The sequence below is a fragment of the Stegodyphus dumicola genome, chromosome 12, assembly GCF_044657685.1.
Source record: "Stegodyphus dumicola isolate Sdum_Otavi_A_Nest chromosome 12, ASM4465768v1".
Classification (NCBI taxonomy): domain Eukaryota; kingdom Metazoa; phylum Arthropoda; class Arachnida; order Araneae; family Eresidae; genus Stegodyphus; species Stegodyphus dumicola.
The window spans coordinates 106,587,681-106,601,244 of record NC_140779.1 but is presented as its reverse complement, the minus strand read 5'-3'; the positions used below and the strand labels follow the sequence as shown (position 1 = coordinate 106,601,244).

General features: G+C 29.6%; 1 protein-coding gene and 1 long non-coding RNA gene across 3 annotated transcripts in view; one reads left to right on the top strand and one right to left on the bottom strand.

Annotated features, from left to right (window-relative positions):
* Positions 1–13,564, top strand: part of LOC118203947 (uncharacterized) — a 94,685-nt gene that overhangs the window by 48,327 nt on the left and 32,794 nt on the right. For both annotated transcript variants that reach the window (XM_035376262.2, XM_035376270.2), the window contains exons 10-14: positions 2,404–2,480; positions 2,599–2,637; positions 2,797–2,949; positions 5,405–5,692; positions 8,270–8,533. In XM_035376262.2, the coding sequence (XP_035232153.2) occupies positions 2,404–2,480; positions 2,599–2,637; positions 2,797–2,949; positions 5,405–5,692; positions 8,270–8,533 (821 nt within the window). The remainder of the gene's footprint in view (positions 1–2,403; positions 2,481–2,598; positions 2,638–2,796; positions 2,950–5,404; positions 5,693–8,269; positions 8,534–13,564) is intronic.
* LOC118203961 (uncharacterized) overlaps positions 9,244–13,564 on the bottom strand; it is a 40,176-nt gene continuing 35,855 nt past the window's right edge. The window contains exon 3 of the long non-coding RNA XR_004760697.2: positions 9,244–9,631. This is a non-coding gene — a long non-coding RNA (uncharacterized LOC118203961). The remainder of the gene's footprint in view (positions 9,632–13,564) is intronic.

Sequence of the window (13,564 nt, the reverse complement as noted above, 5' to 3'; positions counted from 1 at the left end):
GTATTCTCAGTGAATAAGTTCGCTTCATGAAGTTTTTGTGATTTTACTTAAAATGAATATGAGCAGTCTTTTAACATGAGTAAATCTTTATAAGTGTAACATAAATAGAATCCTATATGAAGACACTTAGGCAGGCAGCGTCCAAAAAATTCTTATATATATATTTATAAATGAAGCAGTACAAAATATAAACTTTCATTGAATCACACATGCATCATTTTATTCTATGACTTTTTGCCATCTCTCAGGAAATTGGAAGGTTCTATTTTTAAAAAAGTCGTTATATTTATTCATAAAGAAGTTATCAAGGTGCTGTTTTACAGTCAGTTTCCAAAAAATTGAACTCCAGGCCATTCAGAGAGTTTTGAAGTGACCTAAAGAGGTGAAAATCTGAAAAGAAAAGGTCTAGGGGTCTAGTATTTATGTGGGGTGACACAAAACATCTCGGCTGTTCTCGATAAGTTTTTTTAATCTGACATTCATTAAAAAGCGAGGCCAAGCATTGTTTTGATGGAAAACATCTCAAAGATTAATTAATTTGCTTCCATATTTTCTTTTAAAACTACCATTTATTAACAGTATTTTACCCAATTTATTCTCTTATTTGGTGGAAACAATTCAAAGTATACAATTCCTTTGTAAGCTCCATTATATAAAAAGCATTGCTTTCTTTTTTTAATGCAGTCCCACTCTCAGTGTTACCAAGAGAGGTTCTTTTGGCTTAAACCCATGATCTCTTTTTTGTAACGTTGTATTAGCATTCTCTTCTCATCTCCTGTAATGAGTCATTTCAGGAAAAGATCTTCTTTATTTTTACTTTCTTGTAAAGTAAAGGAAGTATTGTAATCATAAAAAATTTAGGGTATGAATGGGTGGATGGACTGCTCTCCATTTTGACTGCTCTCAAATCCATTTAAACAATGTTTTTGCGTGACATCTGTATGTATGGACAGAATAAAAGATTCTTTTTTCCAAAATGGATTGTAAAATGGATTCAGAAGAGATTTTTTCATGATATCTGTATGTAGGATAAAGGACTCTTGAAGTCATGGTGTTTAAAGTGCTCTAATTCTGCTGTATTGATCTGTGAAGGTGTACTTATTTTAGTGCTAGTCTTGTTCTGTGCATTGAATTTCGTAATGTGAGCTCTATGGTTATTGATTCGAAAGTTAAGATTGTTTTTAATTTGTCCTATATATTTAATACTTCAGGTGCTGCAGGTAATCATGTAAATACTGTTAAATATTTTTCATAGAAACTGTTGTTTGGTGTTGCCTGTAGTAGGCATGGCGTTAAATTTGCAAGTTTGTCATCTAGTGGAATGACATTTAATGAATTCAATTTGAGAAATACGAGCAAAAGTTAAAAGTAAGGAGGCTGCTAACCTTCAGTACAATAAGGGTTTTGCAGAAAAACTTTTAAAAGTAAAAATAAAAAGCAGAGATAGTATATGGGGTAATGCATTTAAAAAAGATAAATTGCGCTAATAGCTGCTATTTAGGATATCAAATGTTGAATGATCTAAAATTCATTTAGTTTGAAAACAAGTTTCTGTAATACTTGCACAATAGCTGAAAAGTAAGATAATAATAATTTATTTACTAAAGAAATATTGATTATATTATCTCCTAATATAAATTTAGTAGAAGTATCAAAAAAGAGGGAACCCATATATAGGAAGTTTAATTCCGAAATTGTGTTTTAAAATAACTTGGATGTAAATTATGAAAAAGACGTTTTACGGGGACCTTGAATTTAAATCATGAATAACAAAATTTCAATCTTTGAAAAATAAATTAATAATTAAAAACAAGTAATTATTGCTATTGATCAGAAATTAGTATGAAAATTAATGGAATCTTTTTTCAGTTTTTGGTCTCAAATGAGCCAGGAGAATGAGGCACATTAATCAACTTTTGTGAAGCTTTAATTCATTTTCCCCTGATGAGTTCTGAATTGGAGTTTCAATAAAAGGAGATTAATTTTTATTTGCATAAATTTGTATATTTTCACTTTTGCATTTGTATTTTTCAAGTTTGTTTTACTATAAATTCTTATTTTAAATCTGATTTGTTTAGATGTTGACTTAAACCTTTTATCCACATTTGCAATTATTAATATTATAGGGGAATTGCCTTGCTTTGATTCCAATTTAATAATAAATTTAGATGCTTTAAGTTTATTCTACTTCAAACCTGCAGCTATAGCGCAGGATGGGTTTAAATTTAAAAAAATTTTAGGTTGTTTTTATGTTTCTTTTTGTGTATATATATATATAGAGAGAGAGTTTTATCGTGCCTTAGACCAGATATCATAAATTCAGTAGTGTTAGAGTATATGTAAAATGAAAAATAATTATAATATTAATTGAATTCATGTATTTTTTAATTTAATAAAAAATAGGGCAGGAAATCTAGGCGAGAAAGACGTGCATTGAGAGAAAAAAAACTAGCGGGCAGAAAAATAACCAGTCCTCCTAGGTATATATATATATATTGTGTTTGTGTGTGTACAGTTACATTTTTCTTTTAATAATTTTATGCAATTTTATTTTCTTGTAAAAATTATTTTTGATTAATTTTGTGTTTTTATTTATAGCTATGCAGCTCGAGATAGTCCAACGTATGCACCAATGAGGTAAACTGTTCACAGCTAGTTATATAATAAACTGTTGTAAATAAGTGTTAGCAGATTATAGATTTTTCATCATGCAGTTATGTTTTTCAAAAATAATTTTGTAATTTAAACAAGATGTTTGTATGTTTTCTGTTAATGAAAGAAAATTCTGCCTTCCAGGCATTCGACATCAAAATCACGTTCTCGCTCCCCTCCAGATGCCGGTAAAATTATGTTTATAACAAGTTTTGGTGATGATTGTTTTGAGGGAGAACATTTAAATAAGCTTGGAGAAAAAGGCACATTAGTTTCTAAGCAAGGCAAAAGTTCTAGGTAAGAAATTAATAATATTTGTATATGTATAATGTAATTTGGTATTTTCTGATTATCCACAATCCCTACTGAAAAGTTGTGAACTGATTGCTGACTGTGGAAAGCATTTGCTAACTCATTGCTGATTTTGGAAAGAAATGTTTGTATGGGTATCTGTTTCAGTGGTGCATCTAGTATTGCTCCCTTTTTTTATATTCTTCTTTTTTTATAGAAGGCTCATAAACTTCTTGGAGGTAATTACACCAATTCATACTTAATATGGGAGATAATCCCAGTTCTTTTTCACAGAATTTTGCTGACATACATTCCTACATATGATAAAAAAATAAAGAGAATAATTATTATAAATAAGATATTGCCTATTTTTAAATTAGTTTGACTTGCATTCTGGCACTTGCAATTCTTCACATTGGATTTCAATAAAATTCATTCATTTAAGAAGTTTAACTTCATAGAATGTGAGTTTTTGGATTTTGTATTGTTAGGCAAAACTTCTTGTTTCTGAAGAAATTACAACAATTCCTTTTATTTTAATCACTGGCAAACTCTACAGTCCCATTAAAATTTGCTAAAAAAAAATATTCGTACTTACTGCAAAAAGAAATACTAATCAGAAAAAGTTCATTGAATTTTAAAAGTGCTAATCCTCATGGCTCAAACACACATGTGCCATATGCATACCTGGGTTGCTACAAAAAATATCCGTAATTTTCATATGTCTTCAAGAATATATATAATATTTATAGTATAGGATCTGGCAGAAGTAATACCCTTTTTTGTTTCGTTTATGTGGTTACAACAAAGCCTTGAGGGCTATCTGCCTAAGGAAAGTAATGCCTTTGTGGAGGACATTCCAAGGTAAAGTGGCTCTTATACACTTTACACATGGGGAAAACCACGAAAACGGCTATGCAGCCAGCCCCTTTGCAGGATTTTAACCTCAGACCAAACTACCAGTGTTTAGCGACGATGCCGCTCGACCGTTGATGGGCCATACCCTTTTTTTAATATAGTTCCAACTGCATGAAATACACATTGATACAGTGTTATGTGTGAGAGTAATCCCACAGCACTTAGGAATTTAAAGACAGGACTTGGAGAAAATGTGCTGATATTGTTATTGATATATGTCCTAAAGTTTGCCTGAATGAGTTGGTAGAATATGTGAATGTCTCACATTAGATGGTCTGAATATATCACCAAACATTTAGGGCATGCTTCATTAATACGTACTTGTGATTTTATGAGCAAAACATAATTCTAATTTTTATATACATTACCAACTTAGGAAAAGATGTCATTATGTCTACCAGGCCCTGTATACATAATGATATTTTTGTATTATGTCTTCTTATTTATATGCTCTTATGTATTTAGTATCCAGATTTCTTATACCTAGTTACGAATTTTAACATCTGCTATTAGATCTATAATATGTATCATATATCTAAATCTTCAGTTGGCAAAAATTATAGTTTATTTGAATTATTTTCAGTTTAAGAATCAAGTACATTATGAGAAACATTGACCAGATGGCTTGTTCTCCTCACTTGGTACCAGTAGATTTCTTTCTTTGAGAATTACCTTGAGGATAATAATTTACGTCCATTATATTTCTAAAACAGATGATTTGAAGTGATTATTGAGGAATTCGACAATATCCAAGTTGAATTATACGTGTCAATGTATGTAAACATCCTACTTATCATGCCCAAATATGGTTTATTCTTCAGAACTGAATAATTAATTTTGTTGAAAACATAACTTTTGTCATTGAATAATATTCATCATCAAATTTTTTTACACGCAGCAGAAATATTACTTTTTAAAAATTGTTTCAAGCCAGGCTAAAGAAAAGTTGTAAAATTGGGATTAGTCTCTGTATAGATTAGGTATTGTTATTTTAATTTAAAAAAAATAATTTCCAATGCACAAAAAGAGCCTTTAGAAACTAGTCTTTAGAGAGATGTTGTTAAATTGAGGTCTTAGTAAATTTGGTAAAGTCTTAAGTAAAATTTGGAATAATTTAAAAATGACAAAATTGAAAAATTCTCATACCTGTGTAATTAAATTTGAAATGCTGCAATTTAATATTTTAATGAAGTCTTGAAATTCGTCAAAAATTTGTTTTTATTAGAAGTATTAATTGTTAATAAACAAATAGTATATTTTTGACACAAGGATTCTCAAAATTTATTTTGTTTCTTGGGAAACGGTAGATAAAATATTAGCTTTTCAATTATGTCATTTTTAGGTATCTAATAGTGTCTAATCTTTATTAATACTTCTTGCAATGAAAAAATATTGTTAATTTAGAGTATTGTGGGAAATATATTTTTTTATAATTTTACTGTGAAAAGTTAAATCCCTCCTTCTCTCCTATTCACAGAGTAATGTGCTCTGCTTTACATGATTTGAAGTAGAATATTCAGACTTATTTCATTCTTTATTTTAGATCTAAAGAAAGTTCAGGATCTCTTATAGGACCACAGTTACCATCAAAAAATGGAAATGAAGAAAAGCATGTTTCAGATTCTCGTGTTTCTAGAAATAGTTCTTATTCTGATTCGTCTAGATCATCAGGCTTTCCTAAAAAAAAGCATGGAAGAGATCATAAGCATTATTCTGGCAGAAGATCTAGGCATGATTCGAATTCATCTTCTGGTAGATCATCATCATCATCTAGGAAGGTAGATAAAAAAGCAAAGAAAAAACATTCTCATAGGAGCAGTTCTCGGTCTAGGTTTGTGTCAATATATATATTACTTTTAATGAAATGCTTATTTATTAATGCATTTTTATAAAAACATTCACTATGAAAATTATAGCGATTAAAACATTATTGAAAATTCGTATTTATTACATGTGATATTTAAAATCATATAATGACATTAGCCTTGTGTAAGAAGTTTTAAAACTGTGATATGAAACATATTTAATGTGTTAAAGATACATATAAACACACAGACCTGCAGAACTTTTTGTCTGCTTTTTATAAATGGAAAATGCCTTATGCTTTGGTTTGTATCACACTAAGTGAATATGAAATTTTATTACACTCTTCTCAATAAGCATTTTGCTGATAATTAGATAAATTAAAAATATAAAACTCAAGAAAACATACATAAATCTGTTATGCATATCTTCAAAATATAATACTCATGGTAAACGAGTGGTTAGATAAGGGTTTAGTATTAAGAAGGTACAAAATTCTGTTGTATAAGTACTTATCCTTTCATTCTCTGCATTATTTAAAATATCTGTTCAGTCCTTTCTCTTATAATTATGTTATTTGTTGCAAGGAACTGGTACTTGGGTCTCAGAACTTCTTCTTAGTTTTGACTAGTAAATCGTAATGAGGCTTAAGCCCTTTCTTGGTGATAAAAAATTGTTTAGGTGCGTTTAACATGGTTTCACATAGACGAAAGTAAAAACTTGCCAGAGGAGGAAATCAGGTAGGAAAAAAGGCCACTGAGCTGAGCCCGCTGTCTCTTGTCAGACAACTTCTCTCTGCTTTACCTCAGCACTACAGTTTCTGTTTTCAAAAGATAATCTAGTCTGCTTTTGCAAAGCAAATAAGTGTTTAAGTTGCTCATAGATTAGCTGCTAATTTCTCATAAAGTGTCTTGGTTTTTCTTATGTATTTCGTAACTTTTAATATTTCCTGGATGAAGTTTCCGATGCTGAAATCATTTATCCAATTTGCTTCTTCATCTAGCTCAGTTTTAAGTCCTCCCATCTTCTATTTTCTCTCTATACGGGTTGGTAATTTCAGCTGTTTCTCTGTTTTAGAAATGATATATCTTCTGTCTTGCGAATATTTCTTTGATTTCCAGATATGAAGTGAATTTCTTTTTGATAGGAATTCTTGTAAACCCAGGAAACAAAGTAATAACTTACATGATGGCCATGACAAAAAATGCAGATATGCTTTTCATTTTCTTTAAGATTACATGAAGAACTTTGTGTTTTACTGCACTTGATGCAGCTGTCTTCATTATTGCAAATGTTCTAAGTATGCCTGAAGTGCTGGCATTTATTGCACTGGGTCAGTGTGTTCTTGAAGAGAAGTTTTCTATTCTGACATTAAAGGTGAGAATATTATTAGCCTATAAGATAGTTCATACTTCGGTTGTCTTATTTAATTCAATGAAAGAAATTGAAATTGCCTTTGATTCTTGTATTCCATTTTCGATGCAGACAAACTGCTTCTATCTTAGTACAGGAAAAAGTTTTTTCATATGAGACTGTTTTTGATTTTTTCTTCAGAAATTGAGATGAGGTGTCTCTTAAAAATGGCTTTGATTGTCTTTCTATATTCTAGCTGATAGATGTAAAAAGGTAAACCTGTGATTTGAAAATATCTAGTTATTTTTCTGTAATCTATTCTTGAAGTATGTGAAGATGGAGCCTTTCTTCACATTAACTTCAAATTCCTCTGAGCATTCGCTAATGAAGTACTTGTTGATCTTTTTCCAGTGTATTTTTTCCGTGGTTGTTATTACAATTGGTAAGATTTTTGTTCTTAGTCGTTTCAGAATCAGATTCTTCAATTTCAGTCTCATTGGTGGCATATCCTTCAGTATATAATTTATTAAAACAATTATTTTGGGCATTGTCCAATTGGATAAAACTTTCAGAAATTTTTATGGGTGTCTTTGGGGTTTGCCAGCAATTTTCATTTTTATTAGAATAAAGTTTCTTGGTAAAGGAATTCCAGGTAACGAGGTTTATCTTTTCATTTCTGCTTTTAATCTTATTAGATTTTGCTAACTCTCGTGTATATTTTGAAAGTCCATACTCATTGAATTTCTTTTTCTTATCATCCATGCTATATTGAGATTGACCTTTTAAATATTTCAGTAAAGTCGATTTCTTGATACATTTTCTTTTGCTGTTCTTTTGCTTTTTGCTATTGCAGTTTGTAAATTCAAAATCATCATGTTTTTAGCATGGAGCATTTTTAGCTGGTGGAAACTTACCAAAATATCAGTATCAGAATAAATGAAATCATCTATGGTCCTGGATAAGGTCATTTTCTATGCATGTAAACCCAAAGTTTTACATGAAATGAAAGTCACAATCATGTCCAAAATAAATAAATGAAAATCTTACTGCTTCTTTTCACTCAAAACTGATAAAAATTGTCTACATTGTGTATTAAGTATTGTGTACATTGTGTATTAACAAATTAATGAAATTTATTGAAATGGAGTTCTTTCAAATTAAATTTAAAATTAATGTGATTTATAAACATTTTTTATAATTACCATTAAAATGGAAATTCTTTTCGAAGTTCATGATGTTTGTCTTCTTGTAGATCACGCTCCTTATCAACTTCAAGGTCAAGATCTCGGTCACACCTGCGCTCTCGTCGTACAAAAACTCGATCCAGGTCGAGATCGAGGTCAAGTGCAAAAGCAGGTGCTGAAAAGTCAGAATCCCCTCAGTTACCTCCACCTCCTATAAAATCATATTATCGGCATAGTCTTTCTAGGTCTAACAGTGATATTTCAGAAGAGAGTGAAGATGAGAAGCCAGCTGCTCGTAGTCCGGTGGTAACCAATATAGCCAATGTTTCTCGGTGAGTAGATAAATATGTTGCTAAATTTATGACTGATATTTAAAAGTAGCATTTATGAAATAAAGTTTATTCTTTCAAGCATTGAACATTGGCTTAAGTACTCATTAAAGTAATCCACTAGGCAAAGTTAAAAAAAAAAAAAAGGAACAATGCAAGGTTTGTTTGAAATATATATATTCATTTTGACTTTCAGAGTTGAAAAAGTATTTTTACCGATGCTTAAAATAACTCCTGTAGTGTAGCATTCAGAAATAAATATTTTCCTTTGTTGTTGAATAAATATGTAAGTTTTTAAGTATAATCATGCTAATTTTATCAGCTAAAAAAAAAAAAAAAAAAAAAGCTAAAAATTATCTTGACTGTGAAAGTTGGCTGAAATCCCACTAAGGTTGCACCAGTCATCCGTGCAGAATTATAAATGACATGAAGCTTCTTTATTTAAGATCTGTGAGTATAAACTTCCTGTGGGAAATTGTTCCAATCTATTATTGTTTTGTTGACCATATCATAGCCAGTAATGAGCACTTTTATTCTTGTTATGATCTTATAACTTTTAATTCTTTGCTTGATTATTTTCAAAAAGTCAATTATCAAATTTAATATTTTTTCATGATGCAGTAAAAGATAAACAATAGCAGTTAATTTATATCCTTAATTTATACCATTATAAATATATGAGATATAAAATATGAAAAAAAAAACTACTATAATTTAGCTTTAGTCCTTTTGATTTGGCTATGTACCCTTCCTGGAATCTAAAGTACTAGTTTTATTAATTGCTGGTACTGCAAACTCAAGTAGATGCACAACCAGGCAGTCTAAAATATGTCATCTGAAAATTAATCCACATTGCACCATTATGTAAAAATAACATTGTAGGTATTTTTATTCAGTCAGTCTAAAATTTAAATAATGGAAATCCAACTCTTATAAATACTCCTTTACTGAAATGCTCATCCACTTCCCTGCCTTGTCCTCACTGTCGGTTTCAAAGCACTTTGCTAACATTTGTTGCTTATTTCTCAGTTTCATCCATTGTCTTGAAATGTGATCAGTTATATAAAATTTTGGGGTGATTATTGCATCCAAAGTGATGACCTGAAAAGAAGAATATGTTCCTAAAGAATTAGTTGTCAAGAAATAAAATAACATGTTGAAATCAACAGCCATGTCTGGAAGCTTTTCTCATCTTGTAGATACATATTATGTCATCATATGTATCTACGCATTAATGCTTTCCAAGTAGTAACAGATAAACATCCCATCTTTAACAGCAATCTTTTAATAAAGTTATCTTCTGAATTATTACATACATATGTGCACCCCCGCATAATATATAATTAAAGAAAGGAGAACAAACTAAAAAAGACCTTTGTGGTATATATACAAAGTATCTTTAATCCAGATTTGTCAGGACTTTGGCGATTCCGTATTAGGGGTTTTTCCGGATTATAGATAATCAATTTAAATCTGGTCAGATGGCATGCAGAAATTGTAAAATTTAAAATATAAAACTGTATTTTATGAAATAAAGAGCAATTATGATCTAAAAGGTATCAAAATTTACAAAAAAAAAAAAAAAAAAAACTTAATATTTATTTGTTTACTTTATTAAACATTTCTTTCAATGTAAGTTGTTTAAGTTGCTCCGTTTTATGTGCTAATACTTTCTCTTTAATTCTATAAACAGACATAATTTCTTGTTCAGTTACAAAGTTTCGCTGTTCAAGTCCTGTAATTGCTGTGCCGAGAATACCGATTAACTTCTCAATCGAAATTTTTTCGTTTTCACTAGCCTCTCTGTCACTTTCTTCATGCCTTTATCCATTTTTTGCAGCAATTCCACTTTTTGTTTGATGGACATTGAAACATGCTTTCGCTTTGTAGATCCTTTGGCAGCTCCAGAATCGGAAACTCTTTTTGAGATAATTGGAAGTTCAAGCTTACTTTTTATAAAATTGCTCTAACAGTCTGCAAAAAATAATAAGCCAGATCCAATTTAGAAGATTAAGGAACGACGCAATCTGCAACATTAACTGAAATAGATACTTTTAACCTAGCTTATACCGTCCGTTACACATTAAACGAGCATGCGTAAACGCATATGCGCATGTGTAAAGGTATTATGTGCATGCGTAAATGCTACGTATGCACAGAAAGTTTGTAGCTTTGAGGTCCGGATTATAGATCATTCTGGATTATGGACATCCAGATTAAAGACTTTGTACTGTATATATATATATATATATTAATAACAGTTAATTTATGCATCAAAAGGTGGCTTATTGAAAATTAAGTTTGATCAATAAAGGTATTATGCACATGCGTAAACCCTATGTATGCTTAGAAAGTTTGTAGCTTTGAGGTCCGGATTATAGATCATTCTGGATTATGGACGTCCAGATTAAAGAATTTGTACTGTATATATATATATATTAATAACAGTTAATTTATGCATTAAAAGGTGGCTTATTGAAAATTTTGATCAAATGAAAGTGCAGATGTGATGAATATGTTTTTATGTCATGCTTTTCCATAATTGGGTACATAATTGTACTAAATTGTTCTGCTTGGCCACAATTTTATGGTCGGCGGAATAATACACGAGTATCATAGCAACTATAAGAAAACTGCAGTTTTAGACAAAATGTATGTAATAAATTACTTATTGACCAAAAATTTAATAATAGTGTCTTTAAAAATTATTATTTTAATGTTGCTGTTTTTCATATAAGCTAGTTTGAGTTTAAATTCATTTTATGTAGTATTTTATGAGTATATATTTTGAATGTGCTACACATCTTGAAGTTTCTAGATGCAAGATTTCAACTTATTCTGATATATTTTTAAAACAAGGCAAAACAATCCTAGACTTACAATGCCTTATAACATGACTGGCATGGAAAATGCATGAATTTCAGTTAATGATATGGCCTTCCAATATTTTCTGCATGGATGTAGGTATAAAACCATCTCCCTGATATGGTTGTTCAGCATAACAGTTTATTTTTAACACTCATCAATAAAAATTTTCCAAAGAATTCTGAAATTCTCATCATGCCATGAACATGCATGCAAATTGAATGATTTACAGAGTTTGTTCCTATGAAAACAAATGCTGCAGTGCTGTTTTATGAGTATTAAAAAAAAAGAAAAACATTAACTATCTGAGCGGTGCGGGTTTTTGGATCTATCGGGAAGACCTGTACACCAGGTTTGTTTAAAAAGCATTTATTAGCGAAATTTATATAAATACTTACTTTAGCTTGTATTTTCATAAACTTATCTTCATTAAAAGGACATATACATTATTAAAGAATGTAAGAAAGAAAAATATATTAAATTATATGTTAATATGCACGAAGTGATAAAAAAGTCTCATGATGGGATAAAGCCAAAAATTTTGTAAAACTATTTGTTGCTCTGTTTTTTTTTTTTTTTTTTTTTTTTTTTTTTTTTTAAATTTAGAATCATTATGTGTAATTCAGACTTGTCAGTGGTTTTGTTTAAAAACTCAGGAATTTTTTTCCATCGAGTTATCAAATACCTGAAAATATTAAATATGATCAAGCTTATCTTTTTCACTTCCTTGTACAAAGTAAAGAAAGTATTATAATTGCAAAAAATTTGAGAAAAAATGGATATTTCAAATATCCATTTTAACTGCCACTGAATTCATTTGACTATTTTTGTGTGTGATGTATGTATGTACAGACAAAATAAAGGATTGCTTTTTTCAAAATGGATTCAAAGGAGACTTTTTTCATTACATATCTTTCATAACTCAAAATAGATTAGCTTTAGATTGTTGAAATTTTTAATATGGAACTGCTGTAACATCTAGTTGTGCATCTCCCTTTTTTATTGCAATCGGGTAAGGTGGTGGGTATATATACCCTCACCTGGCTTAAAAGTTCTTCATTTCCGTTTTTTTCACAGTCCTTTATTTTAACATTTGTTAGTTGTAGTCAAATACTTCCAGTTACAGAAGTGTTTTTTAAATGACTAAAATTCATCTTTTGGCACTGTCAGATTTTAAAAAAAATTAATTTACAACAAATAATGAATTTAATTTTTAATGTGGTCTCTCAGTTCCTGTTTTTTAGGAAAATTTTGTATTTTGTTTCAAAGCACTTTGCATTTTTAAAACAAAAATAATAGTTAGATTAGATCTGCACATACTAATTTATTAATCTATAGTTTTACTCCATGATCTCTTTGATTAAGTTTGTTTTCATAAAAATTAGTTTAAATTGTAAAATAGAAACGTTTCTTGTTTGAGGCCACATATATTTTAAGGTGACTAGATAAAAGCCCACTGGACAAAAGTGCATGCAACAAAAGCCCACAAAAAAGACCCCACTGTGATAATTCTCCATGCGATGAATACCCACACTGATGAAAGCGCATATTGATAAAAGCCCACATAGATATAAGCCCATGCTGATAAAAGCCCACACTGACAAAATCCCACACCGATATATATGTTACGTTAAAATTAATATTTTCCATTTTTTTTTCAGCTGTATAAAGCAGAATCAGAATATAAAATAAATTAAATTAATAACAAATAATTTAACAATAAATTTAAGTAGCAGATTTTGGGCTGTGACTAAATTAAAACCCTCTATGTATATGAAACAGAGATTCAATCAAAATAATGTAATTAAAAACATATACTTGTATGTGTAACTTTGTTATTATATTTACGCGCCTCTTATAAGTTCGACAAATGGAGGTGAAAGGGAATACTGGCCACACTGCTTCTTTTAATTCTGCAAAACTATAAGGAATATAAAATGTATGCAAATTTCCATCATATGCAGAGAATAATTTATGAATAATTTAACAATTCAGAAAATTTTGCATATAATGAATTTAATATAGAGAATTAAAAGCCAAACTTCAATTTCAACAAAAAAGATAAAAGTGTCTTATTCTATTATGATTAAGAAAACATATATGTGCGCTATCACAAATACTGTTTTAATAGTGAATTAAAAGAATGGTTTCAAATAATTTAGTTAAATT